This window comes from Microcaecilia unicolor, chromosome 6 (assembly GCF_901765095.1).
Source record: "Microcaecilia unicolor chromosome 6, aMicUni1.1, whole genome shotgun sequence".
Lineage (NCBI taxonomy): Eukaryota > Metazoa > Chordata > Amphibia > Gymnophiona > Siphonopidae > Microcaecilia > Microcaecilia unicolor.
In genome coordinates this window covers 103,195,020-103,222,888 of record NC_044036.1, presented here as the reverse complement: position 1 = coordinate 103,222,888, position 27,869 = coordinate 103,195,020, and the positions used below count along the sequence as shown (strand labels likewise).

The window sequence follows — 27,869 nt, the reverse complement described above, 5'->3', positions numbered from 1 at the left end:
ATAGAGGGATTGATTTTACTCTTTAACATTTGCATTAAAACATAACTTAGCAAAACAGGAGGCATACAGACACTCCTCTACAAAGTTCTGTACTTCCTCAAACTTCTCTCTGGCTTTGGAGCCTAGGATCGGACCTTCCCCGCTCCTTTGTCCACAATTGGCTCCTCAGGGAACAACCAGGTTGACTTGCTGTCTAGTTCCAAAGTCACCGATCTTCCTAGGGATGATATGGAGTGGAGGAGTGGCCTAGTGGTTAGGGTGGTGGACTTTGGTCCCGGGGCACTGAGGAACTGAGTTCGATTCCCACTTCAGGCACAGGCAGCTCCTTATGACTCTGGGCAAGACACTTAACCCTCCATTGCCCCAGGTACAAATAAGTACCTGTATACAATATGTAAGCCACATTGAGCCTGCCATGAGTGGGAAAGCGCGGGGTACAAATGTAACAAAAAAAAAAAAAAAAAGGGAACACTTCTGGGTTTCTCCCTCAAGGATTCTTCAGCAAGGACACAGGAGCTCACCTTTCTCCGTATCTGTTTTTCTGATTTGACTCACAAGGACTGACTCAGTCTTCTTGTAGACCCAACCATTAGAACATTTCTGGAGGAGAGCATTGTCTGTGGTTCACTCTAGCTATACATTCTTGTGCTGCTCTGTGAGGAAGCACAGGTCCTTCTCCTTTTGTATGCTACCTTGTGGGGGAGCTTAGGATGGAAAACACTGAATCATGACTTATGGCAAATGGAAATGCTTGGTTTTTAATTGTCTACCTTGTTTCTTTAATTTCACAGGGTATTTCTCAGGACATAGACTTAATAAGTTGTGGCAGCAGCGGTAATAGATGGAGCCAGTAGGTGGCTGAGATTCAGATTTATACCTATGAAGAAACTGGTTTATGTCTTATTAGAATCTTGTAGTTAAATCTACTTGAAAGTAAAATGCCGATTTACACAGTACCTACCAAACAGCACATCAACAGGGCTGGAATTTCATCTTCATATTTAAAAAGTCCTTTAAATATCTATGCTAAAAGCAACAAGTTAGGGCAGCAGAATAAGCCCCAGTCATCAGATGAAAAAGGTGTCCAACCTCCACTGCCTTTGGATACAACAAAAGATTTAAATAGAACTTATATAGTCTCTGCCTTTGAAAAATCTGCAGACACTCCCCCGAGCCTGAAGCAAGATGGCATGCTTATTCTTCAGAAACGAAAAATGACCAAAAAAGACTCCACCTGTAGTGATAAAGAGACATATGAGAACACTGTACAGAATGCTGAAGAACAACAAGTGCAAAGACAACCTACACTGCAACGGCGGACTGGAGTGGGCAACAAACAAGTTCCAGTGAATAACAATAGCCAGTCAGGTCTCAAGAACCCAGATTCAGCTGGACAGTTAAGCAATGAAACATCTTTTCCAGCAAACATTATTAGCAAGACATACTGTAGTGCATCTGTCCAGTCAATGAAATCTCACCTGATTGTTGAACTGAAAGGTGCTCCAAAAAGCAAGGACTCATGTTCTGTTCTTGAAGGTACAGATGGAAATGGTAAAATGACATGTGTGAATGGTAGGGCATTCAGAGACAAAACACAGAGCCCAAACAAAGTTCTTAATTCAGGTTATTCGTATGTTGTAACATCTGTTAACAGGACACCTGGTGCCAAACTGCATGAAAAATGCATAGCAAATAAAATAATTGGAAAGGAAATTCTTAAAACTCCAGATAACAAATCTGGAAGTTTAAACCAACAGAGGCCACTCAGACAAGAAGCTATGTTAAAAAGTCTTAAATTGGCATCAGCATGTGACATGTTCCAAAACATCAGGAGTTCTACAGTGTCTGCTTGCAAAAACAGAGCAAGCAATCTGCCAGTTACCCCGAAGAAAAGTATAGCCAACTCTTTCCGTGCAAGCAGACCTGAAAGGACACAAGACCACAATGTAGCAAGTAGCACTGTTGTATTAAAAGAGAGCAAGGCTCAGGACAGCTGCATTGACCAAGACCCTTCAAAGGCTGAGAACTCTGTAGTGACGGTGGCTGTGCGCATAAGGCCTTTCAGCAACAGGTCAGTAAATATGTTTGTTTGTTAGTCTCATTCAGCTCATAAAATATTCACTTATTGGGTATATTTATTTGTGTAATCCATTTGCATTCTGCCTACAGTGCTAAGCGAATCACATTATAACATACACAGTAAAACAAAATTTCAATTAGAAGGGAAATGCAACACAAGACAGCACAAAAGCCAAATATATGTTTAAATCGTGTTTATTAACAGAACCACCATACAGTCATCCAAAGTCATCCAGCAAACAAGACAGAGACCAAAACAGACTGCTAACATAACAAGTTTCCCCCCCCATACCTCCCCTGTAAAACCAGATATATGTAATGCTGCTTACTTTTGTATGAAAACAAAATTTTAAAATTTTATTTCAAAATTAGAATGTGACAGCACACCTTTTTCCAGTTATCATTTCTGGATGTGCGTTTACATTTATTGATCATTGTCACAATCAAAAGGAACCAATTCCCTCTCATCCTACCATCCTATCCCCCCTTAGACATTCTTCATCAACTTTTTACCTGAAAACATAAAATTTAAATTATAGATGACCAACTGCATCATAGTAATGTACTTGAAAAGCCAGTACAGCATGTGAAGGAAAGTTTGATGTGTGCTTTTCACCCTTTATATTGTGGACACTTCTTTTGAGTTTATTTAATCCTCATGGCATATGAGACCCAGTTTTGCATAATTCTTATTCCGTTTGCCAGAGGGACTGGGAGTGAGAGCGACATATTTTACTTGTGTGGGTCTCATTGTGCTGGCTTCAGCCTGATAGGTGAACACATGAAGTCATAGACATCAGATTGAAGTTGGTAAAAGACCCACACAGGTAAGACTGCAGCTTTCTTCTTACCAGTGGGAGGGAAGGAGGGTGGTTAAAGTAACCAGATTTTTGATTGGTAAATCTGGGATGCTGGTTCTCTAGTGCTAGTACTAATCAAGCAGTTTAGTATGGAGGGAGTCTCCATTGTCTCCATGAAAGTTTTCTGAAGTATATCAAAGGACATACAAGAGAATTAATTAAGCACAGAAAAAAAAATCAGCCAACATAATCCAACTATACCCAACATGTAATTTTTTTTGCAGGTGATAAATTCGATTCAGATTTTAGCTGTGTTCCACAGCATCCAATTTACTTTAGAAGCTGAACAGTTACTAGATCACTGTGATAAATATTACTAAATGGAAATATAATGCTTTTTTCTACTACTATGAGAGAAGGGATTCTCTTTGCTATGCAGAGTCTGCTTCATTCACACCATGAATGACTGGAGGAGAGGGGCAGCTCTTCTTTGCTCTCTTTGCTTCTATCTGCTCTAAGCTCACTCCCCTCTTTCCTGTTCTTGGGGAAAATCCACTGCTTATTTCTAGAATAAGCAGCATAAAATCTGTTTTACTGTTTTGTGATCTTGCCAGGTACTTGTAACCTGGATTGGCCACTGTTGGAAACAGGATACTGGGCTTGATAGACCTTTGGTCTGTCCCAGTATGGTAACTCTTCTTAAGGACAACTTTGTTTAAAAGCAAAATAGGGCTATAAGACCCACAGGCAGAAGGATCTTTTCCATGCTTCAGCAGGACTGTTATACCCGCTTCAGTCATACTAGAGGGCAACTGATTACCCTCCAGCAAACCACTGTGTAGTCATATATTTTGTTTTGTGTGTTAGATCTGCATCTGAAAAGCAGCATCCAATGTACAAAGCTTGTTCTTTCAGACTGCATCTATATTCCTTTGAATCCTACTCCCTCCCCATTGGCTGCTTTTTTCTTACATAAACTTTCTTTAGAGGTCTTATTCTCCACTACTTCACTCAAAGTACCTTTTTTGTCAATGAATCTTACCTGTAGCCTGCCTGGTTTAATTCTTAAAACCTCTTCATTTGTTTTGTCTGTCTGTTTTCTATCATGACTAGATAAGACTCCATAAGATATAAACAGAACTTTACCATAGGGGATAACTCATTTTCGTTAAATTTAAATTCAACATTTTTAGGAGTGGAATCAATGCAGTTGCGTTTACTGTGCTGATCTAAAACATTACTCAGCCGTTTACAAATAAAGCAGAATACATCTGTTAGATTAATTTATGGCCTATCAAAATGATTCAGTTAAAAGTTGCCATCTGAAACTACATTGGCTGCCGATTATAGCTTGCATCCGCTTTAAGATGAATGGTTTTTTTTAAAATTCTTTCTGAAATTCCTCCTTGTATGGTTTTTATGGCCATACTCTTACAGAATGCTGCATCCAAGTATGATATCTGAAACCAATTTCTTTTGAGATTTCCAGATATAACTAGCTTAAAATCAATCAATACTTTTTTTTTTCTTCTTTATGTTGTCAAATGGCCACACTATTGAATTCTTTACCTTTATCATTGAGAACCTGTCATCACTATTTGGCATTTAGAAAAAAGCTGAAAACCATTTTATGTTATGATACTGGTCTTGTATTTTCAGAATGTAACTGATGGGACTATATTGGTTAGGATTGTGTTAATTGCTGTTTGTATTGTAATTCCTGGATATTTTGATCTGGTCTTTTTTTTTAATTTTTTTTATATAATCTGTCCTTGAACTGCTGAGGTAAATGTAGAATAAAAGTCCCGGTACAACTTAACAAAGAGCAGGGTCTGTGTCTGCCTTGAGGACTCGTACATTTGATAATGCTATACACATGAACAGTAATATTACAAAAAACAACCCCCCCCCCCCAAAAAAAAAAAAACAAAACAAAAAAAGCACAGCACATAAGTTTAAGTAAAAAAGAATAAACATAGTTGTTGTACAAAGTAGTATTTGGATTATTGGTTAAAGCTTGCTTTGTGTTTGCTCTAACTTGCATTTTATTTTTATTCAGGGAAAGAAGTGAAAACGCGTACCAAGTAATTTCTGTGAATGGACAGGAAGTCATTGTCCAGCATCCAGAAACCAACCAAGCTCATAATTTTGTCTATGACTTTTCTTTTTGGTCATTTGATAAGTCTCATTCTAACTATGCTAGCCAAGAAAATGTTTATGAGAAGCTGGCGGTCCCTCTCTTGGAGCGAGCTTTTGAGGGTTACAACACTTGTCTCTTTGCTTATGGGCAGACGGGCTCTGGAAAGTCTTACACGTAAGTATCAAGGCGTGGATGACAATTCATCAAAGTTTTGGTAACACTGGGATTTTTAGAACACCAGGTTTTTGAAGTATTTACCAAGAATGAAATGCACTTGCTTTGTTGGGCTTCATTCACCGATAAACTGCTTTTTGTGGTGAAGGTAAGGAGGGACTGCATTTTTTTCACTTCTTGGAGAGTCCACACACCACACTTCACCACCATGCATCCCTTTCATTCTTCATCATACAGTACAGCTCTCTTGCTCCCTTTCTCTGTCCTCCCAGGCCAGAAGACACTACTTCTGTCCATCTCCTCTGGAGAGGAAGCAGGTGGATGGTGGGGCAGCATGCCTTGTGCAGCTGCTCCTGGTCCTTTTCAGCATTGAGAATATGGTCAGGTGCTGTGGCCCAGCTTTCTGGTGTTTGTTCCTTTTTGGAGATGGAATTCTTATGGCCTGATTTGACTATGCTGTTGCTTCTCAGCAGAGGGGGGCACATTCTACGATGCTGCTCTGCTGTTTCGTCTTGGTGAAAATCAATTCCTGAAGTGAACAGGCAAACTTATTTTTGAATCCCTGAAAATCACACCATTTTACTATAAAGGAGGCATTTTATACCAATTTTTTAAAGTGATCTGTTATGGCTCTTGTTATATATTAGTCAAATAACTGTAGATCACATCTAATTTGGATTGTGAGTTGTATGATGGAAGCCCTGTATTGATTGTATCCTTAGTTTTCAGAATTAAACACACACTAGCACTTTTTTTTTTAATCACAGCTTAAAAGGGCTTACCACAGGATACGTTCCTAATTGACACGTGCTAAAAATATGTTTTTAATTTTTGCATGGAGTGGTGCAGAGAATGGATGTTTCAGCGCTAATCAGCATGTCCATTTAGCCATGTACTAACTAATTAGCACAATATTACCATGTGAACCCTTACTGCTTACAAAATAGGTGTCAGTAAGTGCTCCTGTGGTAATGGTGACATTAGTGCTTGGCCATTAATGCAAAAAAGGGAAAATCGTCTATATTACTGCTGCAGTAAAAATGACCTTGGTACACAGGAAAAACCCTGCATAAGGGTGTGCTAAGGCCACTTTCTACCACAGCTTACTAAAAGGACCCCTATGAAAGAAATAAGACTAGAAAAAGTAAGACACACAATAGAAAGTTTAATAACTAGCAGTAACTCTTGCATTTGGATGGTGTTTAAGTTCCCTCACAAAACCCACCCCAATGTTTTAATATTGATCCCAATACTCTCTGCCGTAGGTTGTCTCTTCTGCAACTGGGTCAGTGTGCATACAAGCCTTCACTTTTTAATGAGATATTTGAGCCTATCTCAGTAAAGCAGCCTTGTTCCATGTAGGCTGGATGTGCTGATGAGGTCATTGTCTGCTTCCTCAGCAGCCCTCCAGACCGGTCAAGACGCTTAGGTTGTGCACGCCTACCAGCAGAGGGAGACTGAGAACACTAACTTTGAACACTGTACATATAACCTATGCCTAACCATATTTATCCAGTATTTCTCAGTTTCCAGCAGAGGGTAGACATGCAGCTTGTCCGGTCTGGTAGGCCTTAGGGTTTTTCTCAGGGTCTAGTTTTGTTTTATTTTCTATTCCTTAGTAAAAAAAAAAAAAAAAAAGAAATAAGAATCCCTGTGCCTGGTTTCTCTGTGTGCTTGGGGGTAGTGGGTCCTGTGGGGCCTTTACTTTGTACCCCTTGGGGTGTCACATCCGGATGGCTGGGTTCCTCCCCCTAGCCGGCTCTCCCGCTTGGTCAGCCTTGTGCCTCGGCTGCCATGGTGGGGCGGCAGCCTTGAGTGCCTTTCAGTCAGCTGCAGCGAGGCTCAAATAAAGTTTGAAAAAAAAAAAAAAAGAGCTGTTTCTCTGGTTTTGAAGCGGCGTCGTTCTGGCTGCTTGGGAGAGCTGAGGCCTGTGGTGAGCTCGTGTGTGTGTGGGTGGCTTGGCCTTTAGATTTTTCCCGCTGTCAGTCATGTCGGGGGAAACTCCTCCGTTGCCGATTTTGTGCTCGTCAGGGGTTGGAAGTGCTGGGTAGCCAGTGCCGTTTTTGTGGGTAGACCAAGCACCCTTCCTCCGTGCCTCCGCTGTTATTGTCCAAGGTTCCCACCGCGTGTTCGGAGGGGGTTGAGTCAGCACAAGCAGCCGTCACTGTGACGGTCCTGATTTTTGGCGGGAACCGCCGCCATTTTGGATTTGTCCCGCGCTGGATCGGAGCCGGCGCAGTCTGCACAGGGAATCCCTGTTCCGGGCCCGTCTTCACTTTTAGAATCCTCCGGGGGGATGGGTTTCCCACCAGACTTTATTTGGGCCATGTTCCAGGCCTGGAAAGTGGGTCCTTCTCGCATGGAGCTCCCTGGTTAAGTGATGGGGTGGATTAGCTAAGAGGCCTCGTTTGATGTGGTCAGAGCACCTGGAGACCTGTTCTCTACCAGATTTGGAGGGGAATCTTGGTGCGCTAGAGGAGGAAGAGGTGTCCCTGTCGGGTCAGGATAAAGAGATGTCTTTGCCAGGTGAGGACCCTTCGGTAGTTCAGAATTTTCATAGGGATGAGTTATCTGAGCTTATTGATCAGGTGTCTTCTACTTTAAAATTTGAACCTGCGGAGGTTCCTCTGGGAGATGGGAAGCAGGTGGATCCGTTGGTTAAGGGGATTAGGCGGGTACCACGCTCGTTTCCTATGAACGCAGACCTGAGGGACATGGTAGTGCAGGAGTGGGCTTCCCTGGATACTCCGTGTAAGGTGGCTCGGGCCATGGCTAAGCTCTACCCTCTTCCCCAGGTGGATAGGGATTCTTTGAAACCTCCTGCGGTGAATGCAGTGGTAACGGCGATGACTAAGGCCACAGCTATCCCGGTGGATGGTGGCGCCGCATTAAGGGACCCTCAGGATAGAAAGTTGGAGTCCTTTCTTAAATGGAGTTTTGATTTATCGGCTTTGGTGTTGCAAGCCTCTGTTTGTTGAGATTTGGTAGCTCATGCTTGTTTCCACTGTGCGTCCTGGGTTCAGGAGCTGGCTTAGTTGGAGATGGGGTCATCTTTTTTTGGTAGTTGCGATATACGATTTGTTACAGGTGTTGGCAAAGAACATGACCTTAGGGGTTGGAGCCTGTCGAGCCCTGTGGTTATGGGGTTGTGTTGCTGATGCGGCTTCAAAGTCAAAGCTTTCTTCGCTCCCCTTTAAAGGTTCTATGCTGTTTTGAGGAGGAGCTAGAAAAGTTGGCGCGGGGACTTGGTGATGCTAAGGTCCTGCGGCTTCCGGAGCTTCGGCCTAAGTCAGGTTCCAGGAGGACTTCCGTGCGTGGATGTTTTCGGGATGCAAGGCGGTATAGGCCTGGTAGGTGTAGTGGAGTGTCCAGGGGTCGGTTTTTCCAGCGGACCCAGCCCTTTCGAGGTGGACGCTGTGGTGGCCGGGATTCCTCCTCGGGAGCTCCCGGTACAGCCCATAATTCCCAATGATGGTGTGGGGGCCCAGTCTCTGGTACGCGTGGGCGCCTGGTTAAGTTTATTTTACCAGAGGTGGGTCCAGGTCAATTCAGACCACTAGGTTCTGGAGGTAGTACGTGACGGATACGCACTAGAGTTCAATGGCCCTCTTTCAGATTTCTTTCTAGTGTTTCCTTGTCACTCTCGGCGCAAGGCGAGAGCAGTGCGAGACACTCTGTTGCGCCAGATAGACCTCGGAGCAGTGGTCTCCATTCCTCCAGGGGAAAGGGGAACGGGTTGCTACATGATTTTATTTTGTGGTGCCCAAGAAGGAGGGTTCCTATCGTCCCATTTTAGACCTCAAGAGAGTCATTGGAGTTCTGAAGGTCCCCTCCTTTCGGATGGAAACTTTACGCTCGGTTATTGTGGCGGTTCAGAGAGGAGAGTTTCTCACTTCGTTAGACCTGACAGAGGCCTACTTGCACATTCCCATCCGGGCAGCGCATCAGCGTTTTCTTTGCTGTATTAGGGAAGTATTTCCAGTTTTGTGCGCTTCCCTTCAGTCTTGCGACGGCGCCACACAAGTTTTCCAAGGTGATGGTGGTTGTGGTGGCGGCTCTATGAAAGTAAGGCATTTTGGTTCATCCTTACCTCGACGATTGGTTGATTCGAGCCAAATCGAGGTTGGAAAGCGCAGAGGCAATCGCACGGGTGGTATCCTTTTTGCAGTCTCAGGGTTGGATGGTGAATCCAGCCAAGAGTCAACTAGTACCTTCAGTCCCTGGAGTACCTAGGGGTCCGTTTTGAGATGGAGAAAGGTCGGGTGTTCCTGATGTCCACTCGAGTTTCCAAGTTGTAGGGTCAAATTCGGCAGCAGCTGTGTGCACAGAGGGCTCCCTCGGCTCGTTCTTACCTTCACGTGCTGGGTCTGATGGTGGAAGTGATAGCGGTGGTCCCTTGGGCCAGGGCCCATATGCGTCATTTGCAGAGGGCTCTGTTGGATTGCTGGTTTCCTCAGACCCAGCAGTTGGAGGAGACACTACTTCTGTTAGAGGCTCCTCGTCGCAACCTGTGCTGGTGGCTTCACACTCCGAATCTAGTGAAGGGAATGCTGTTGGAGCCGCCGGGCTGGATAGTTTTCATCATAGATGCGAGTCTATGGGGCTGGGGAGGTCATTGCCTGGGGCAGGTGGCCCAGGGTCTTTGGTCATTGGAGGAAGTTCGCTGGTCCATCAACCGGCTGGAGATGTGGGCGATTCGATTGGCTCTCCAGTCTTTTCAGTTTCTTCTCAAAGGTAGCGCTATCAGGATTCTTTCCGACAATGCCACGGCTGTGGCTTATGTAAATCGGCAGGGGGGAACGAGGAGCCGAGCGGTGGCCGAAGAGGCGACAAGAGTTACTAAGCTGGGCAGAAGTGCATCTTCAGGAGCTCTCGGCAGTTCACGTGGCAGGTGTAGACAACGTGAGCGTACTCTTTGAGTAGGCGCACGTTGGATCCCAGAGAATGGTCTCTTCATCAGTCAGTCTTTGAGCGCATAGTGTTGGAATGAGGTCGTCCAGTGATGGATCTCATGGCGTCGGCCGACAATGCCCAGGTTTCTCGCTTCAGTCGTCCGAGGAGATCGATGCGTTGGTTTTTCCATGGCCTCTTCATGAGTTGCTTTATGTGTTCCCTCCGTGGCCATTGGTGGGGCGAGTAGTGCAGAGAATAGAGCGACACTCTGGTCCAGTGATCCTGGTGGCTCCCAATTGGCCATGCTGTCCGTGGTACGGAGATCTAGTGCGGTTGGCAGTCCAGGAGCTGATCCCATTGGGGTCCGCAGTGAGGTTGGTTCAGGGGTCAATCGAGATGGCCGATCCCACTCTGTTCTCGCTTATGGCCTGGCTCTTGAGCGGCACAAATTGAAAGGTTTTTCTCCCAGGGTAATTGATACTATGTTGCGTTCCCGTAAGAGGTCTACTTTGGCTTATGTGCGCGTGTGGCGAATCTTTGAGAATTGGTGTCAGGAGCGGTCTTACCTTGCCTTGCATGTTTCGATAGCGGAGGTTTTGGAATTTCTGCAGGACGGATTAGACAGGGGCCTCGCGCAGTCTTCCCTAAAAGTGCAGGTGGCAGCCTTGTCCTGGTTCAGGGGGTATCCTTAGCGGCCTCTCCTGATGTTGTGCGTTTCTTGAAGGTAGTGAAGTTGATCCGTCCGCTGCATCGTCCGGTGGTTCCTCCATGGGATTTGAACAAAATATGTGCATATACATGCATGTATGTGTTACAACTAACACGTACAATTAAGTAATGTGAAAATGTTTGTGGAATAATGTAAATGAGGAGTGGCCTAGTGTTTAGAGCACCGGTCTTGCAATCAAGAGGTGGCTGGTTCAAATCCCACTGCTGCTCCTTGTGATCTTGGGCAAGTCACTTAACCCTCCATTGCCTCAGGTACAAACTTAGATTGTGAGCCCTCCTGGGACAGAGAAATATCCAGTGTACCTGAATGTAACTCACCTTGAGCTACTACTGAAAAAGGTGTGAGCAAAATGTAAATAGAGTATTTAAAAAAATGACATGTGAATACCAAGAAGATATGCAGGAGCGGAGCTGAAAGAGAGACATGAAGTGTAATGAGAAATTGACATCGGTATGAAACAAAACTTTAAAGTGATAGACGATACCTTCAATCTAGTGCAAAACGAATAGGAAGAACAGCCTGAAATATTATGAAGTCACATAATGCACAGGAATTAATGATGATAAATAAAATAATGGGGTCAAAAACATCTATTGCCAATGATAAAAACATATTGTTCATGCTAAAATAGAAATAATCATGATGCCTACAAAGCGTACTAGAAACCTGAGGCACCAAAAGTGTATGAGACAAACAAAAACCAAATAATCTAAATTAAAAATTTAAAAATTATAATAATAAAAAGACCCATTATTACATAGTGAAAAAAGCTATAAATAAAACACTCTATTATGCAATTCACTTTTTCACAAACACAAGGCATGTCAACATTTATAAAAAGTGTAAAAATATTGTTATATCTGTATGTATAACAGAAACAATACAGGCTTAAGAACCTACCGTATTTTTCGGACTATAAGACGCACCGGACCATAAGACGCACCTAGGTTTTAGAGGAGGGAAATAGGAAAAAAAAAATTTTCCTTTTTCCCTCCTCTAAAACCTAGGTGCTCCGGTGCGTCTTGTCCGAGTTTTGGATCACCGTCCCCTACTTACGCGATGCCATGTTCCCTGGTGGTCTAGTGACGTCGGGGCAGGAAAGAGCCCCCTCTTTCCTGCCCATCGCGCTGCTCTCCGTGCTCCTGACTGCTTCCTGACGGTCTCGGCGAGATTAAAAATGGCCGCCATTTTGAATCTCGCCGAGACCGTCAGGAAGCAGTCAGGAGCACGGAGAGCAGCGCGATGGGCAGGAAAGAGGGGGCTCTTTCCTGCCCCGACGTCACTAGACCACCAGGGAACATGGCATCGCGTAAGTAGGGGACGGCGATCCAAAACTCGCTACCTTCGGACTATAAGACGCACCCCCCATTTTCCTCCCAAATTTTGGGGGAAAAAAGTGCGTCTTATAGTCCGAAAAATACGGTAAATATGGCGGCAGGATGACCGGCAAAAATGATCCCAAATAAAACCCATAAGAAAGAATATACGGAGGCAATATATAAGAAGAGCAAATGAAAGAATATAAAAACCATCTGTGAGAGCCCTGGAGAGCACTATTAACTACAGTGAGCAACTGTCTGGAATCTATTTGATCCTTGAGTCTGAACAACGAAGGGGGTATATATACGCAAAAATCTAAACCTGAGAAAATATACTGATAGAGGCTAGATGTTGCAAAGCACAAGCAATATCTGAAAACACTAAATATAATGGATAATGTATAGAATGTGGAGACCGGACAAACCATACCATTCTATTTAAAAAGATGCTGCTAACTTTTGTTTCCTTCCATTCTGTGTTTGATTACTGTGGGGAGCATATATCCCTTTCTGTTTTGATTCATGGGTGGCATAAAATTTGATGGTAGGCCACATGTGGTGTACACATGGTTTAGGGTAAAGATTGTGAGCTTGATTTCATTAAAAAAATAATTTCCTGGTTCTAGAATTGGAATGAATCTTTCATTATTGTTCTAGTTGAATATCTAGGATTGAAACCTTTAATGAGTAAATTGGATTTCTGAACTTGCAATCCAGTTTGGATTAGCTCTGTTTGTTTTTGATTATTTACACAGAATAGTAACATTTTCTTTTGAACAGGTACACAAAAGTAATCAAGATTCTTTTGACTTTAGGATGATGGGATTTGATGAAGAGCAAGGCATAATTCCAAGATTTTGTGAAGATCTCTTTTCTCGGATATTGAGAATAGAAACGGCACAGGTGAGATCTGGAAGGATTTGTTGATGCTCAGTCAACACTCCAAATCCTCTGAATATGTATTAGATGCTATACAGCAGCCTGCCTGTCACATATTCCATCCTGTCTTTCTCACTCATATTTTTTCTTATTTTTTTCTCCCTGTTTTTGTTTTTCTTCTACCTCCCGCCTTCTCTCCAGCTTCTTACTTCCTCCCTCCCGCCTCTTGGTCTCTTATTACTCTCTTGGCCCTCTTCACTGCAGCCTAATCCCAATCGGCAAGCTTGCAAATGGGGTTCTTTAGGGTTCATGGCAGGTATGCAGGTGACCAGTAGTAATATAAAAAGCAATTGACAAATATTTGTTCGTGAACATTGGAGAAAATACTTTTTTTTTTTGTTTGTTTTGTTACATTTGTACCCCGCGCTTTCCCACTCATGGCAGGCTCAATGCGGCCTACATGGGGCAATGGCGGGTTAAGTGACTTGCCCAGAGTCACAAGGAGCTGCCTGTGCCTGAAGTGGGAATCGAACTCAGTTCCTCAGTTCCCCAGGACCAAAGTCCACCACCCTAACCACTAGGCCACTCCTCCACTCCAATCCATAAAGGGTTTTTGTTTCTGTAAGCAACTCTTGATTTGTCCATTTGTTAGGTTACACAAGCACATGTAAATAATTAGAATTTATGGGCCCAATATTCAGAGCATAAATTGACTTCTCTGAAAACTTTCTAGGGCTGAGTGTATTCATTTTTACTAAATCTTGCTAAACTCTTAAATTTAGGAGCATAAAGAGTGGGTAGTAACAGGGATGGATTTAGGGTGGGGGAAATGAAGTTTGGAGCTTAGCACTGAGTTTTTTAGTCCTAGGCTCATAAATTAGGTTCGTAAAACAAATAGAAGGCCTAAGCTTTAGCATAATTTTTAAGCACCTAAATTAAAATGTATTTTCAGCTGGAAAGTTGTGCTGTTAAGTTTGGCTGAAAATAGGGAACACGTTTAGAAGGCTAACTTAGGAGCTCAGCATTTTCTGAATATTGGGCCCTATGTTACTTTAAAACTTGTCATACAGTCCTTCCTAGGAATGTCTGAATGCATATTTCTTAAATGCTATAGTTTTATAAAGATGTTGAATAAAATGCTGTATTACTGCTGTATTATTACTGTACTAGCAGAAATATCCTTTCTTTGCTGGGTTAGAGACACTCTCTACAAGAGTTCCTTATCTGTGCTACCTGAAACTGTGGCACATCTGGCCCACACCATGGTATGAGCCCACTGCTATGGCATAACTTTCACTATACCATGGCTTGATGCAGTTAATGCTACGATTCCATAGTCCTGCTCTTGAAAGTGATAACACTCTGTACCACCATACAGGGGAACTAGGAAATACAAAACCTTCCTTATCTTTCCTCTCAAGAAGATATACGCTTATTCCTAGCAAGCTCAGGTATAGAGAGCTAGCCTAATATATATACACTCTAAAGGGTAAGAGCTGACAGATCAAGGGAGACTAGCAAAGCAATTTTCCAAGTTACTATGAAGTTCAATTAGTGGAGAAGTAAGCACTGTCTCCATACTAAAGTAGACACGAAATCCAGATTGAGCGTATAAAGAATTAATAGACTCAATATAAATAGAAAGTTGATCAAGAACCACTGACTCCACAACTTTAGAAAGAAAGGATAAATTCTACACTGATAACTTTTGGCCTGCATTGGATCAAGATCTGATTTTTTTTTTCCAGAATAGGCTTAATAAGGGCTGACTTCAGTGAGACTAGTAAATTACTGGATGTCAGACTTAATAAGAATAGAATGAAGACAGAAGTAGACCTATGGATGGTTGTTTTAACCAGCTCAAAGGGATTGGATCAAAAGAACAGACTTAGTTTATGGGCATACCCTTTACAAACTCTATACCTCAAAGTAGTGCACACACACACACACACACACACTTTATATGTAAACAAAATTGCGGGCTGTGTCTGCTGTATGTTGCCTTGGGTGAATCTCTTTATAGAGGTGGTTAATAAATCCCAATAAATTAATAACAAGAATGTCAAGTGGACTTTTTTTCCCATGTGGTGTCAAGTACATAAGTACATAAGTAGTGCCATACTGGGAAAGACCAAAGGTCCATCTAGCCCAGCATCCTGTCACCGACAGTGGCCAATCCAGGTCAAGGGCACCTGGCACGCTCCCCAAACGTAAAAACATTCCAGACAAGTTATACCTAAAAATGCGGAATTTTTCCAAGTCCATTTAATAGCGGTCTATGGACTTGTCCTTTAGGAATCTATCTAACCCCTTTTTAAACTCCGTCAAGCTAACCGCCCGTACCACGTTCTCCGGCAACGAATTCCAGAGTCTAATTACACGTTGGGTGAAGAAAAATTTTCTCCGATTCGTTTTAAATTTACCACACTGTAGCTTCAACTCATGCCCTCTAGTCCTAGTATTTTTGGATAGCGTGAACAGTCGCTTCACATCCACCCGATCCATTCCACTCATTATTTTATACACTTCTATCATATCTCCCCTCAGCCGTCTCTTCTCAGCCTCTCTTCATAGGAAAGTCGTCCCATCCCCACTATCATTTTCGTCGCCCTTCGCTGTACCTTTTCCAATTCTACTATATCTTTTTTGAGATACGGAGACCAGTACTGAACACAATACTCCAGGTGCGGTCGCACCATGGAGCGATACAACGGCATTATAACATCCGCACACCTGGACTCCATACCCTTCCTAATAACACCCAACATTCTATTCGCTTTCCTAGCCGCAGCAGCACACTGAGCAGAAGGTTTCAGCGTATCATCGACGACGACACCCAGATCCCTTTCTTGATCCGTAACTCCTAACGCGGAACCTTGCAAGACGTAGCTATAATTCGGGTTCCTCTTACCCACATGCATCACTTTGCACTTGTCAACATTGAACTTCATCTGCCACTTGCACGCCCATTCTCCCAGTCTCGCAAGGTCCTCCTGTAATCGTTCACATTCCTCCTGCGACTTGACGACCCTGAATAATTTTGTGTCATCGGCGAATTTAATTACCTCACTAGTTATTCCCATCTCTAGGTCATTTATAAATACATTAAAAAGCAACGGACCCAGCACAGACCCCTGCGGGACCCCACTAACTACCCTCCTCCACTGAGAATACTGGCCATGCAATCCTACTCTCTGCTTCCTATCTTTCAACCAGTTCTTAATCCATAATAATACCCTACCTCCGATTCCATGACTCTGCAATTTCTTCAGGAGTCTTTCGTGCGGCACTTTGTCAAACGCCTTCTGAAAATCCAGATATACAATATCAACCGGCTCCCCATTGTCCACATGTTTGCTTACCCCCTCAAAAAATGCATTAGATTGGTGAGGCAAGACTTCCCTTCACTAAATCCGTGCTGACTTTGTCTCATCAGTCCATGTTTTTGTATATGCTCTGCAATTTTATTCTTAATAATAGCCTCCACCATCTTGCCCGGCACCGACGTCAGACTCACCGGTCTATATTTCCCGGATCTCCTCTGGAACCCTTCTTAAAAATCGGAGTAACATTGGCTACCCTCCAGTCTTCCGGTACTACACTCGATTTTAGGGACAGATTGCATATTTCTAACAGTAGCTCCGCAAGTTCATTTTTAGTTCTATTAATACTCTGGGATGAATACCATCAGGTCCCGGTGATTTACTACTCTTCAGCTTGCTGAACTGACCCATTACATCCTCCAAGGTTACAGAGAATTTGTTTAGTTTCTCCGACTCCCCCGCTTCAAATATTCTTTCCGGCACCGGTGTCCCCCCCAAATCCTCCTCGGTGAGACCGAAGCAAAGAATTCATTTAATTTCTCCGCTACGGCTTTGTCCTCCTTGATCGCCCCTTTAACACCATTTTCGTCCAGCGGCCCAACCGACTCTTTGGCCGGTTTCCTGCTTTTAATGTATCTAAAAAAATTTTTACTATGTATTTTTGCTTCCAACGCTAATTTCTTCTCAAAGTCCTTTTTTGCCCTCCTTATCTCCGCTTTGCATTTGGCTTGGCATTCCTTATGATCTATCCTGTTACTTTCAGTTGGTTCTCTTCTCCACTTTCTGAAGGATTGTTTTTTGGCTCTAATGATTTCCTTTATCTTACTGTTTAGCCACGCCGGCTGACGTTTAGTCTTTTTTCCCTTTTTTCTAATACGTGGAATATATTTGTCCTGAACCTCCAGGATGGTGTTTTTAAACAGCATCCACGCCTGATGCAAGTTTTTTACTCTGCGAGCTGCTCCTTTCAGTCTTTTTTTCACCATTGTTCTCATTTTGTCGTAATCACCTTTTCTATAGTTAAACGCTAGCGTACTTGATTTCCTAGTTTCACTTCCTTCAATGCCAATATCAAAACCGATCATATTATGATCACTGTTATCAAGCGGCCCTCGTATCGTTACCCCCTGCACTAGATCATGAGCACCACTAAGGACTAAGTCTAGTATTTTTCCTTCTCTCGTCGGCTCCTGAACCAGCTGTTCCACGAAGCTGTCCTTGATTTCATCAAGAAATCTTATGTCCCTTGCGTGTACAGATGTTACATTAACCCAGTCTATATGCGGGTAATTGAAATCCCCCATTATTATTGTGTTGCCCAGTTTGTTTGCGTCCCTGATTTCCTTTAACATTTCCGCATCCGTCTGTTCGTCCTGGCCAGGCGGACGGTAGTACACTCCTATCACTATCCTTTTCCCCTTTGCACATGGAATTTCAATCCACAGTGATTCCAAGGAGTGTTTTGTTTCCTGCAGAATTTTCAATCTATTTGATTCAAGGCTCTCGTTAATATACAATGCTACCCCTCCACCAATCCGATTCACCCTATCACTACGATATATTTGTACCCCGGTATGACAGTGTCCCACTGGTTATCCTCCTTCCACCAGGTCTCAGAGATGCCTATTATATCTAATTTTTCATTTAGTGCAATATATTCCAACTCCCCCATCTTATTTCTTAGGCTCCTGGCATTCGCATATAGACATTTCAAACTATGTTTGTTGTTCCTAAGTACATCATGCTTAGTACTTGACAGTATTAATTGGCAATCTTTTGTCTGATTTTTATTGTTATTTAAAGATACCCGATCTACTACAATCTCTTTTGCAACCTCACTATCAGGATACTCTATCTTCCCTGTTATGGTGATATCTTTGAAAGATACCTTATCCCGAACCATGCTCTTTTGAGCGACTGTCGGCCTTCCCCCCATTTCTAGTTTAAAAGCTGCTCTATCTTCTTCTTAAACGCCGATGCCAGCAGCCTGGTCCCACTCTGGTTAAGATGGAGCCCATCCTTTCGGAATAGGCTCCCCCTTCCCCAGAATGTTGCCCAGTTCCTAACAAATCTAAAGCCCTCCTCCCTGCACCATCGTCTCATCCACGCATTGAGACTCTGGAGCTCTGCCTGTCTCTTGGGCCCTGCGCGTGGCACAGGTAGCATTTCAGAAAATGCTACCCTGGAGGATCTGGATTTCAGCTTTCTACCTAAGAGCCTAAATTTTGCTTCCAGAACCTCTCTCCCACATTTTCCTATGTCATTAGTACCCACATGTACCAAGACAGCCGTCTCCTCCCCAGCACTATATAAAATCCTATCTAGGTGACGCGTGAGGTCCGCCACCTTCGCACCAGGCAGGCAAGTCACCAGGCGATCCTCACGTCCACCAGCCACCAGTACTTAACCTACCATGGAAGTGGTCCTGTGGGCGAGAGTCCACATGCGCCCGCTTCAGTGCTTGCTGCTGAGTTGGTGGTCTCCGGTTTCGCAGGACTATCAGGTGCATCTCCATTTGACTCCTCAGGCCAGGCTCAGTATACAATGGTGGCTCCAGGATGACAACTTGAAGAAGGGGATACCATTGGCGTCTCCACCGTGGATTCTGGTGGTGATGGATACCAGCCTAGAGGGTTGGGGTGCTCATTGTTTGCAGAGCAGTGCTTAGGGCCGGTGGACTGGAGGCTCAGTGGCCCATCAACCATTTGAAGCTCTGAGCGGTGGCCCGGGCTTTGTAGGTGTTCCGGGGCTTGTACGGGGTAAGCCGGTCTGTGTTCTCTCTGACAACACGATGGCTGTTGTGTACATCATTTTGGATATGGTTATAAGATCAACCTAGTAAATCCTGAGCTTTATTTGAATATTTGTTGACGTTTATATATGATTTTTAGTATTCTCTACAGCTCCTTCTATTTGATTATACAGGTAGAGACTATTAAGAACAAAATTACAGAGCATATTCAAAAGCATGGATTAATGAGACAAAGTCAATATGGCTTTAGTGAAAGGAAATGTTGCCTATCTACTACATTTCTTTGAAGGGGTGAACAAACGTGGATAAAGGTGAGCCGGTTGATACTGTGTATCTGGATTTTCAGAAGGCGTTTGACAAAGTACCTCATGAAAGACTCCAGATGAAATTGGAGAGTCATGGGATAGGAGGTAGTGTTCTATTGTGGATTAAAAACTGGTTAAAAGATAGAAAACAGAGAGTAGGGTTAACTAGTCAGTATTCTCAGTAGAGAAGGATAGTTAGTGGGGTTCCCCAGGGGTCTGTGCTGGGACAGCTGCTTTTTAACATATTTATAAATGACCTAGAGTTGGGAGTAACTAGAGAGGTAATTACATTTGCTGATGACACAAAGTTATTCAAAGTCGTTAAATCGCGGGAGGATTGTGAAAAATTACACGAGGACTTTACGAGACTGGGAGACTGGGCGTCCAAATGGCAGATGATGTTTAATGTGAGCAAGTGCAAAGTGATGCATTTGGGAAAGAGGAACCCGAATTATAGCTATGTCATGCAAGGTTCCACGTTAGGAGTCGCAGATCAAGAAAGGGATCTAAGTGTCGTTGTTGATGATACGTTGAAACCTTCTGCTCAGTGTGCTGCTGTGGCTAAGAAAGCAAATAGAATGTTAGGTATTATTAGGAAAGGAATGAATATTGTGTTCAATTCTGGTCGCCGCATCTCAAAAAAGATATAGTGGAATTAGAAAAGTTGCAGAGAACGGCGATGAAAATGATAAAGGGGATGGGACGACTTCCCTATGAGGAAAGGCTAAAGCGGCTAGGGCTCTTCAGTTTGGAGAAAAGGCGGCTGAGGGAAGATATGGTAGAGGTCTATAAAATAATGAGTGGAGTTGAAGGGGTAGATGTAAAGCGTCTGTTTACGCTTTCCAAAAATACTAGGACTAGGGGCATGCGATGAAGCTACAATGTAGTAAATTTAAAACGAATCTGAGAAAATGTTTCTTCACTGAACGTGTAATTAACTCTGGAATTCACTGCCAGAGATGTGGTAAAGGCGGTTAGCTTAGTGGAGTTTAAAAAAGGTTTGGATGGCTTCCTAAAGGAAAAGTCCATAGACCATTATTAAATGGACTTGGGGAAAATCCACTATTTACTACTACTATTTAGCATTTCTATAGCGCTACAAGGCGTACGCAGCGCTGCACAAACATAGACGAAAGACAGTCCTTGCTCAAAGAGCTTACAATCTAGCAGTATACTACTACTACTACTATTAAACATTTCTATAGTATAATAAAATGTTTTGTACTTTTTTGGGATCTTGCCAAGTATTTGTGACCTGGATTGGCCACTGTTGGAAACAGGATGCTGGGCTTGATGGACCTTTGGACTTTCCCAGTATGGCAATACTTATGTACTTATTTTTGCAGGAGGGCCATCAAAGGCCTGGTGTATAATTTGCTGTGAGTTCAGGTGGCTGCTTTGGCTTGCTACAGAGGGCGTGTTGAGCATGCTTCTCTGGCCACGCATCTGGATGTGGTGTGGTTTCTGAAGGGGGTTAGTTGGCTCTGGTCTCTCTGGTCTCCCTGTCCAGAATGGAACCTTAATTTGGTTCTGAGTGCCGTGCAATGGGCTCCTTTTGAGCCTCTGAAGAAATCAGTCATGATCCCTTCCTCCCTCTCTTTTTTTGGACTCTGAAGTTATGATTCGGATGGTTCCATCTTTACCGAAGGTGGCGTCAGCGGCCCTGAGGTGTTTGAATGTGAGATGAGCACTGTTGTGGTACCTGTGGGAGATTGTCACAGGACTGACCATCTGGTTTATCCTGCTGACGGGTTCCCAGAGGGGTCTCACGGCTTCCAAGGTGACCCTGGCATACTGGATTAAGGACGCTGTGGCCTCAGTTACATGCTGGTGGGTTGCCAGGTTCCAGGAGCTTTGCATATGCATTTTACCCATGCTGTGGCGACTTTTAGGCGCAGTCGGATGTTTTCTGTGGACGATATCTGTCGGGTGGCTACTGGGCCTTTTTTCACTTGTTCTGTGTTTGTTTGCAAAGTCAATAAAAAAACAAAACAAAAAGAAAAGTGTTTTTAAAACATGAAATAACTTCAGAGCAATTTCTCTACGACTGCTGGATTTGATGGTGGTTCTCTGCAGCATTGAACCACAGTGGCTGGTTTTCGATTCTGTGGGTGGAACAGAGGATATAGGGCCAGGCAAACGAGCGTGGCCTGGTGGTTGATGGGGTCTGTTCGGGTCTAGCTCTGGTTGCTGCTTTGGTATTCAACATACTAACTTGCTGAGGAGCTATCTGTCCTATGTGGGTGATCTCTATGTCCACCTGCTGTTAGATTTATTTATTTATTATCACATTTTCCCAACTGTGTCAGGCTCAATGTGGCTTACATTGCACCGTCATGGCAAATGCCAATCCAGTGAATTAAACTAATACAAGATATAACTAGTTTCTGGATTCATCTGCTGCGATTAAAGGAAAGAAAATTACCAGGTAGATATAATTTCCCTTCTTGAATATTTTCTTATTTCTCCTTTGCCCTTAGCTTAAAGAGAATTTTTGTTTATGGCTCCGGAGCAGTGCTAGTGTCTGGATAGGGGCTGAGACCCGTGAGGGTTTCTTGTGCTCTGGGGGTGTTCCACTGCATCCCTCCCCCCAATTTTGTCCTGGAAGTTCTCCCTCCGAATTGGGAGAAACAGAACTGCTTGTTCCTCAGGTTCTGTCTACCCCAGTGGAGGTAAAGGAGCCTTCAGCATGTTTGGGACAAGCCTCAATTTATATGTATGAAAATTAAAAACAAAAAAGGTTTGTTTCTTGCAGCACTAGTCTGAAATTTGGCTATCCCAGGGAGGCTGTAATTTGATTCCCCTGTGTGTTCGGTGTTTTGTCGGTCAGGGTGCAGGGTTTGGCACTTTTTTTTCTTTCTTCCTTTGGAAGTATATGAGCCAGGTGGAGCCTGAGCACCGACAGGCTCTGCAATTGTCAGCGGCAAGATTGTACAAGTATTAAGGCAGCCTGCAGGAGCAGCTTTGGGTTCCTTTCCAGGACAGGAGACCCATGAGGAGCTGGATTCTGCGAGTGTTAGATATTCTGACATGATTTTGGCGGTGGTGGAAACCACCACCATTTTGGATTCCTCATCATCCCAGGATCAGCGCCTGCAGCTGGTAGCAGTATTCCTTCTTAGGTGTGTCGAGCAGGGAGAGGAAGTGGGGGTGATTTTTATTTTCCCTCCTACATTTATTCTAGCTATGTATAAGGGCTTTTGTATGAAGAAAGCTGGAGAACAGCCAGTACTTGAGCTTGAAAGCTTTTTTTTTTTTGGGGGGGGGGGGGGGCATTCTACTGCACCCAAATGGTAGCATTGAGAATGGGAAAGAAGTTTCTGGACTCTGGCTCTCTTCTGTCTGAGGAGGATCAAGCTCTGGGTGAGGATCCTCGATTTTTGAGTTTTCTGCAAGGCTGTGGTGTTGGAGTTGGAACCAATTTTGAGTGGAGTTGGTAAAAATGTACAAACTTCGACTTCAGCTTCAAATAAAAAATTACAACATTATAATTTATGGTGAATTTATCATCTTAATCTGTCAGATCCAGGATAAAGATGATAGGCTTTAAATTTTTTGTTCTGGATATATCTAATAACAGTCGGAGGTTTGGTGTACTGACTCCATAGCCCTGGTTTTCTGGGGAAGAAGCCTAGATGGAGGATCTGCCTCCAGTTGAGGACTCCTCAGTGGTCTCTAATTTCATAGAGATGAGCTGCAGGAACTTATAGCACAAGTATCTTTGCTTTTGAAATTTGAGTAAGATTCCACCACGGCAGAACCTCACAAGTTGATCCTTTGTTAAAAGGCATTCATAAGCCCACTAAATCCTTTCTGTTGCATCAGACGCAGTGGTCCTGCCAGGAGAAAAACACACTGAGGTTTTCATATACTCCACAGCAGCATCAAGGGCATGTTCACTTCCCTTCATATGCTAGGGTTCCACAGAACTTTCCTTCAAAATCTTTCCCATGGTACAACAAGTTGGGGTCACTAAAGTTTACCTTGCAATGTTTGTTCATAGTCTGTTCTGGCAAATCATTATGCAACATCATAAATGACATGGACACCAAAGTCAGTCGGTTCCCTCATGTCATATGTATCTTTCCAACAACAAAAAAGGCAATAGACCTGAGAGTGACCTAATCTTATCATCTATAGATAGTGCGTATAATTCCATCACTTCAGCTTGATGCACTTCATCACTCTAGAGACCTTAGTTCCCCAGGTTCATATATATTTTTTGGACCCCTCTAATACTAGAAGTTCAAACCCTTAAAGAACTTTTTATAAAGGCTCATCAGTCTCAAGGCCTTAAAACACCACCCATTTATATTTGTTTTGTAATCCAAATCCTTCTTCAACCCACCCTACTTTTTCTCCAGTGGGGATTTATTTCAACCCAATAATTTTTTCATTTAGTTTTCTATTTCATCTTAACTCCTCAGGAGGAATATTCTCTGTTTCTTTTACCTGTATTCAGTAGCCAAATTTCACAAACCAAGTTCCAAATTCACTAGGTTAATATCACAAACCTTTTGCGCTCTCAAGCATTCTTTCACCATACAACCTCTTGATTCTACTTTCTAGTCTTGCCTCATCAGACTTAGTTTATGGGCGTAACCTTTACGAACTGTATACCTCAAAGTAGTGCGCACACATTTTATACTGTAAACAAAATTGCGGGCTGTGTCGTATGCTGCCTTGGGTGAATCTCTTTATAGAGGTGATTAATAAATCCCAATAAATTAATAACAAGAATGTCAAATGGACTTTTTTCCCCATGTGGTGTCAAGTACTTAACCTACACTGACTCATACCTTCTTCTCACTGTATCCTGTAATACATTTATCAACTACCACTGGTTCTTCCTCTTTCTGGACAGAGCTTCAATACCTGTAGACCATATCCTAATTGAACATGGTCTAACTAGATCTGTTACACACTGGCAAGTCTTCCCATATCTCAAAGCATATGTGCCTACCAACTTACGAGCTAAAGCAGCCCCATGTTGCACACCACAGATCCACTCCTTTGTGAGCACTGGCTAATCAACCAGATGCACATGATTAGACTGCAGCTGATTCTGGCACAGGATAGACAAACCTTAAGATCTCCTACGGTAGATGCTGTAGTTTCTGCAGTCACTAAGAAGACCATGTCCCTGTGGATGGGGATACATCTCTGATGGATGCTGAAGACTGTAGAATGGAGTCTTTGCTAAAACAGTGTTTTGATATGTCGACTTTGGCAATTCAGGTGGCGTTTTACAGAGGTCTAGTGACTAGAATTTGTTTTCGTTTGGTTTAGATAGTGTGACTGGTCGCTGGTGGGCTAGAAAACTACTAAAATTAAGATCAGATCATCCTCTTTGGCAGGCGCACTCTGATTTGCTTCGGGCTTCAGCCAAGTCCATGGTGCTCATTGTGGGAGCTTGAAGGTCCTTATGACTGTGTGCCTGGTTGGATGTCTGTTTGAAATCGAATCTGAGCAGGTTTCCCTTTATGAGAACTCTGGTGAAAAGTTTGATAAATTGGAGAAGAGTCTTGGAAACTAAGATCTCTCTATTGCTGGAGAATAGGCTGAAGCTTACTGGTAAAGGGTTTCAGGCAGAGGTAGCTTTAGGGAGGGGCAACATTATTGCTCTGATAGTCTATGGCAGTCAGTACGGTAGTTTTTTTTTTTCCAAAGACAGAGATCTGGTTCTACGGCATAGGCCTATGGGGCCCAATAAATGTGTTAGAGGCTCATCCTCCAGTGGCTGTGGGAGCTTGGTTACAAGGTTTTCATCAGAGGTGGGTCCAGAATACCTTGGACCCAGTGGGTTCTCGAAGTCATCTTCAAGGGGTACACCTTGGTATTTACATGGTCACTGTCGAGGCCTTTTTGGAGTCCCCTTAAAAGGCACTCTGAACCCTTGGTGGGGAGTATGCTTAAGGATGTTACCTTGAACACAGTGTTTCTGCTCACTATCTCATCAGCTCCTTGGATTTCGGAATTACAGGTGTTACCGTGCAGGAAGCCTTTCTGATGTTTTTCAGGGGCAAAGTGGTTCTTTGGCCAGTGCCTTCTGTTTTCCCAAAGGTAGTTATGGTTCTTTTTCTCAACCAATTTATAGCATTGCATGTGTTGGGAGAGGCCCAAGGATCAGAGGAATAAAAAGCAATCAGCTGAATGTTAGTGTTGACAGCATACTTGAGTAGAACCGAGGTATTCTGGCATTTGGACTTTCCTTGCATTTTAATTGGAGGGCACAAGAAGGGTGAGGCGGTGTTCAAGGCCACTATTGCTAGGTGGATTAAAGGGAAATGGGACTTGATATACCGCCTTTCTGTGGAGGCATCTATTGCTTCAGCCTATATCTTGCACGGATGGCCTGCCCCAGAAGGTCTGAAAGCTCAATTCCACTAGAGGTCAGGCAGCTTCATGGGTGGAGAGCTTGTTAGTTCCGCTTCTGGAAATTTGTAGGGGAGCTATCTGGTCATCGCTCTTTTCCCTTGTTCAACATTATCGTCTGGATGTCCAAGCTAGACGAGATATATCTTTTGGAGCACAAGTTTTATCTGCAGGATTTGGAGGACCCCACCCCTAGAGGTCACTGCTTTGGTACTTCCCATAAGTCTGGGCTGGTCTAGAGGGGTGGTAAGGAAAAAGACATTAGGTCTTACTTGCTAATTTGCTTTCCTTTAGTTCCTCCAGACTGGCTCAGAACCCGCCTAGTATGGCTTCTGGTAGCTGTTTTAGGAATCTTGGTGCAGTGGAGGGTAGCAGATGTGGTTGTCTACAAGAAGAACCTTATGAAGTGTGGTTTTCATTTTAATCAATGTTACTGGTTGTTGAATATTAAAAAATATATAAGCATAGTTCAAAGAAGGGTGTCTGAGCAGAAGAAAAAGGGACTGTACAGGGCAGTTATCAGCTCATTGAAAATTCTAGAATTCTAAATCTCCACCTGTTGGCAGGAGTACATAACCCATCAGTCTGGGCAGGTTTAGACTAAAGGAATGCAAATTAGCAGGTAAGACTTAATTTCTCCTTTATATATTCACAGGTTTACATAAACTTGCAAAATTACTAAAACTGAAGAGTAATGCAAATCAGTTCATTAGTGATTTGCAGTGGCAAAATTTCTGTGGAATATTTGTGCAATACCCAGTTGTTTGATGCAACTTAACTACATCTCAACAGTGTAGTTAAGTTTTGAAAATAAGTCTGATTTCATGTGGATTTTATCCCTCCAAAATTCCATGGGCAACCATTTCAATAATATTTAAATGAGCTGGTACCATATTTTATTTTTATTTTGTTACATTTGTATCCCGCGCTTTCCCACTCATGGCAGGCTCAATGCGGCTTACATGGGGCAATGGAGGGTTAAGTGACTTGCCCAGAGTCACAAGGAGCTGCCTGTGCCTGAAGTGGGAATCAAACTCAGTTCCTTAGTTCCCCAGGACCAAAGTCCACCACCCTAACCACTAGGCCACTAGGCTGTAAATTTATTGCCGCAGTCTTGATATGAGAAAGAGGCTTTATGCTTTGATATATGTAGTTGACATTAAACCTTTTGAAGGCAGAGGAGAAAGATAATCATAATATATATATATTTTTTAAACTAGATATCGCATCATCTTGAAATGAGCTATTTTGAAGTTTACAATGAGAAAATTCATGATCTTCTTGTATCTAAAGATGGTCAAAAGAAGCAACCGGTAAGAGTATGTCTTTTGGATGCTGTATGTGTGTGTTTTTTTTTATTTTTTTATTTGAGACCAATATTTAGTGTTGTAGTAGTGTTAACTGGATATCTTTTTCCAGATATTCAGTGGCATGTTGGTACTGCTGATTATACATAAGTGAAGTTGAGAGAGAAAGATCTGGTTCATTTTATGACAGCCCTTCAATACCATTAAGGTTGTCTAACTAAACTTGAGCTATGTCTCAGGAAGTACTGAATATTTGGTAGCGGCTAAATTTTGTTTGGCAAATCTAGACACTGCAAATGATAAACTGAATGACAGGTAATTATTCTCTCTACTTGATCAACTGACTAATGTTACCACCTAGTAAGCACCGGGGATAAAACTTCCCCATCTACAACAGACCTAGCCACCTACTTCCAATCCAAGATCCAGACAGAAACCAACTCAACTTCTCAAATTCTAGCTGTGACTCACCACTTCCCCCGTTTCTACACCAGCCGACAGAATCTGGTCCCAGTTTGATGAGATACAACTCCCTGAGGTGAAACGCCTCTTCACAAAATACGCTAAATTAACCTTTTGTACAGATATTTGCCCACCCATTTAATCAAGCTAGCTTCCACAACATTCTTTGCTGCCCTCGCCCAGTGGCTGAACTTTCATTTGTGCTCCGGCAATTTTCCTCTCACCTATACCAAAAAAATAAAACTGAGCATGTCCACTATTGGAATCCTTGTGGATCGAAATTCCACGTGAAAAGGGAAAAAAAATGGTGATAGGAGTGTACTACCGTCCG

The 27,869-nt window shown here is 43.1% G+C and overlaps 1 protein-coding gene across 3 annotated transcripts in view; it reads left to right on the top strand.

Moving 5' to 3' along the window:
* The first annotated feature begins 887 nt into the window (after positions 1–887).
* Positions 888–27,869, top strand: part of KIF14 (kinesin family member 14) — a 180,296-nt gene continuing 153,314 nt past the window's right edge. For all 3 annotated transcript variants that reach the window (XM_030207054.1, XM_030207053.1, XM_030207056.1), the window contains exons 1-4: positions 888–2,071; positions 4,939–5,193; positions 12,951–13,038; positions 26,990–27,082. In XM_030207054.1, the coding sequence (XP_030062914.1) occupies positions 939–2,071; positions 4,939–5,193; positions 12,951–13,038; positions 26,990–27,082 (1,569 nt within the window). In that variant the 5' untranslated portion in view covers positions 888–938. The remainder of the gene's footprint in view (positions 2,072–4,938; positions 5,194–12,950; positions 13,039–26,989; positions 27,083–27,869) is intronic.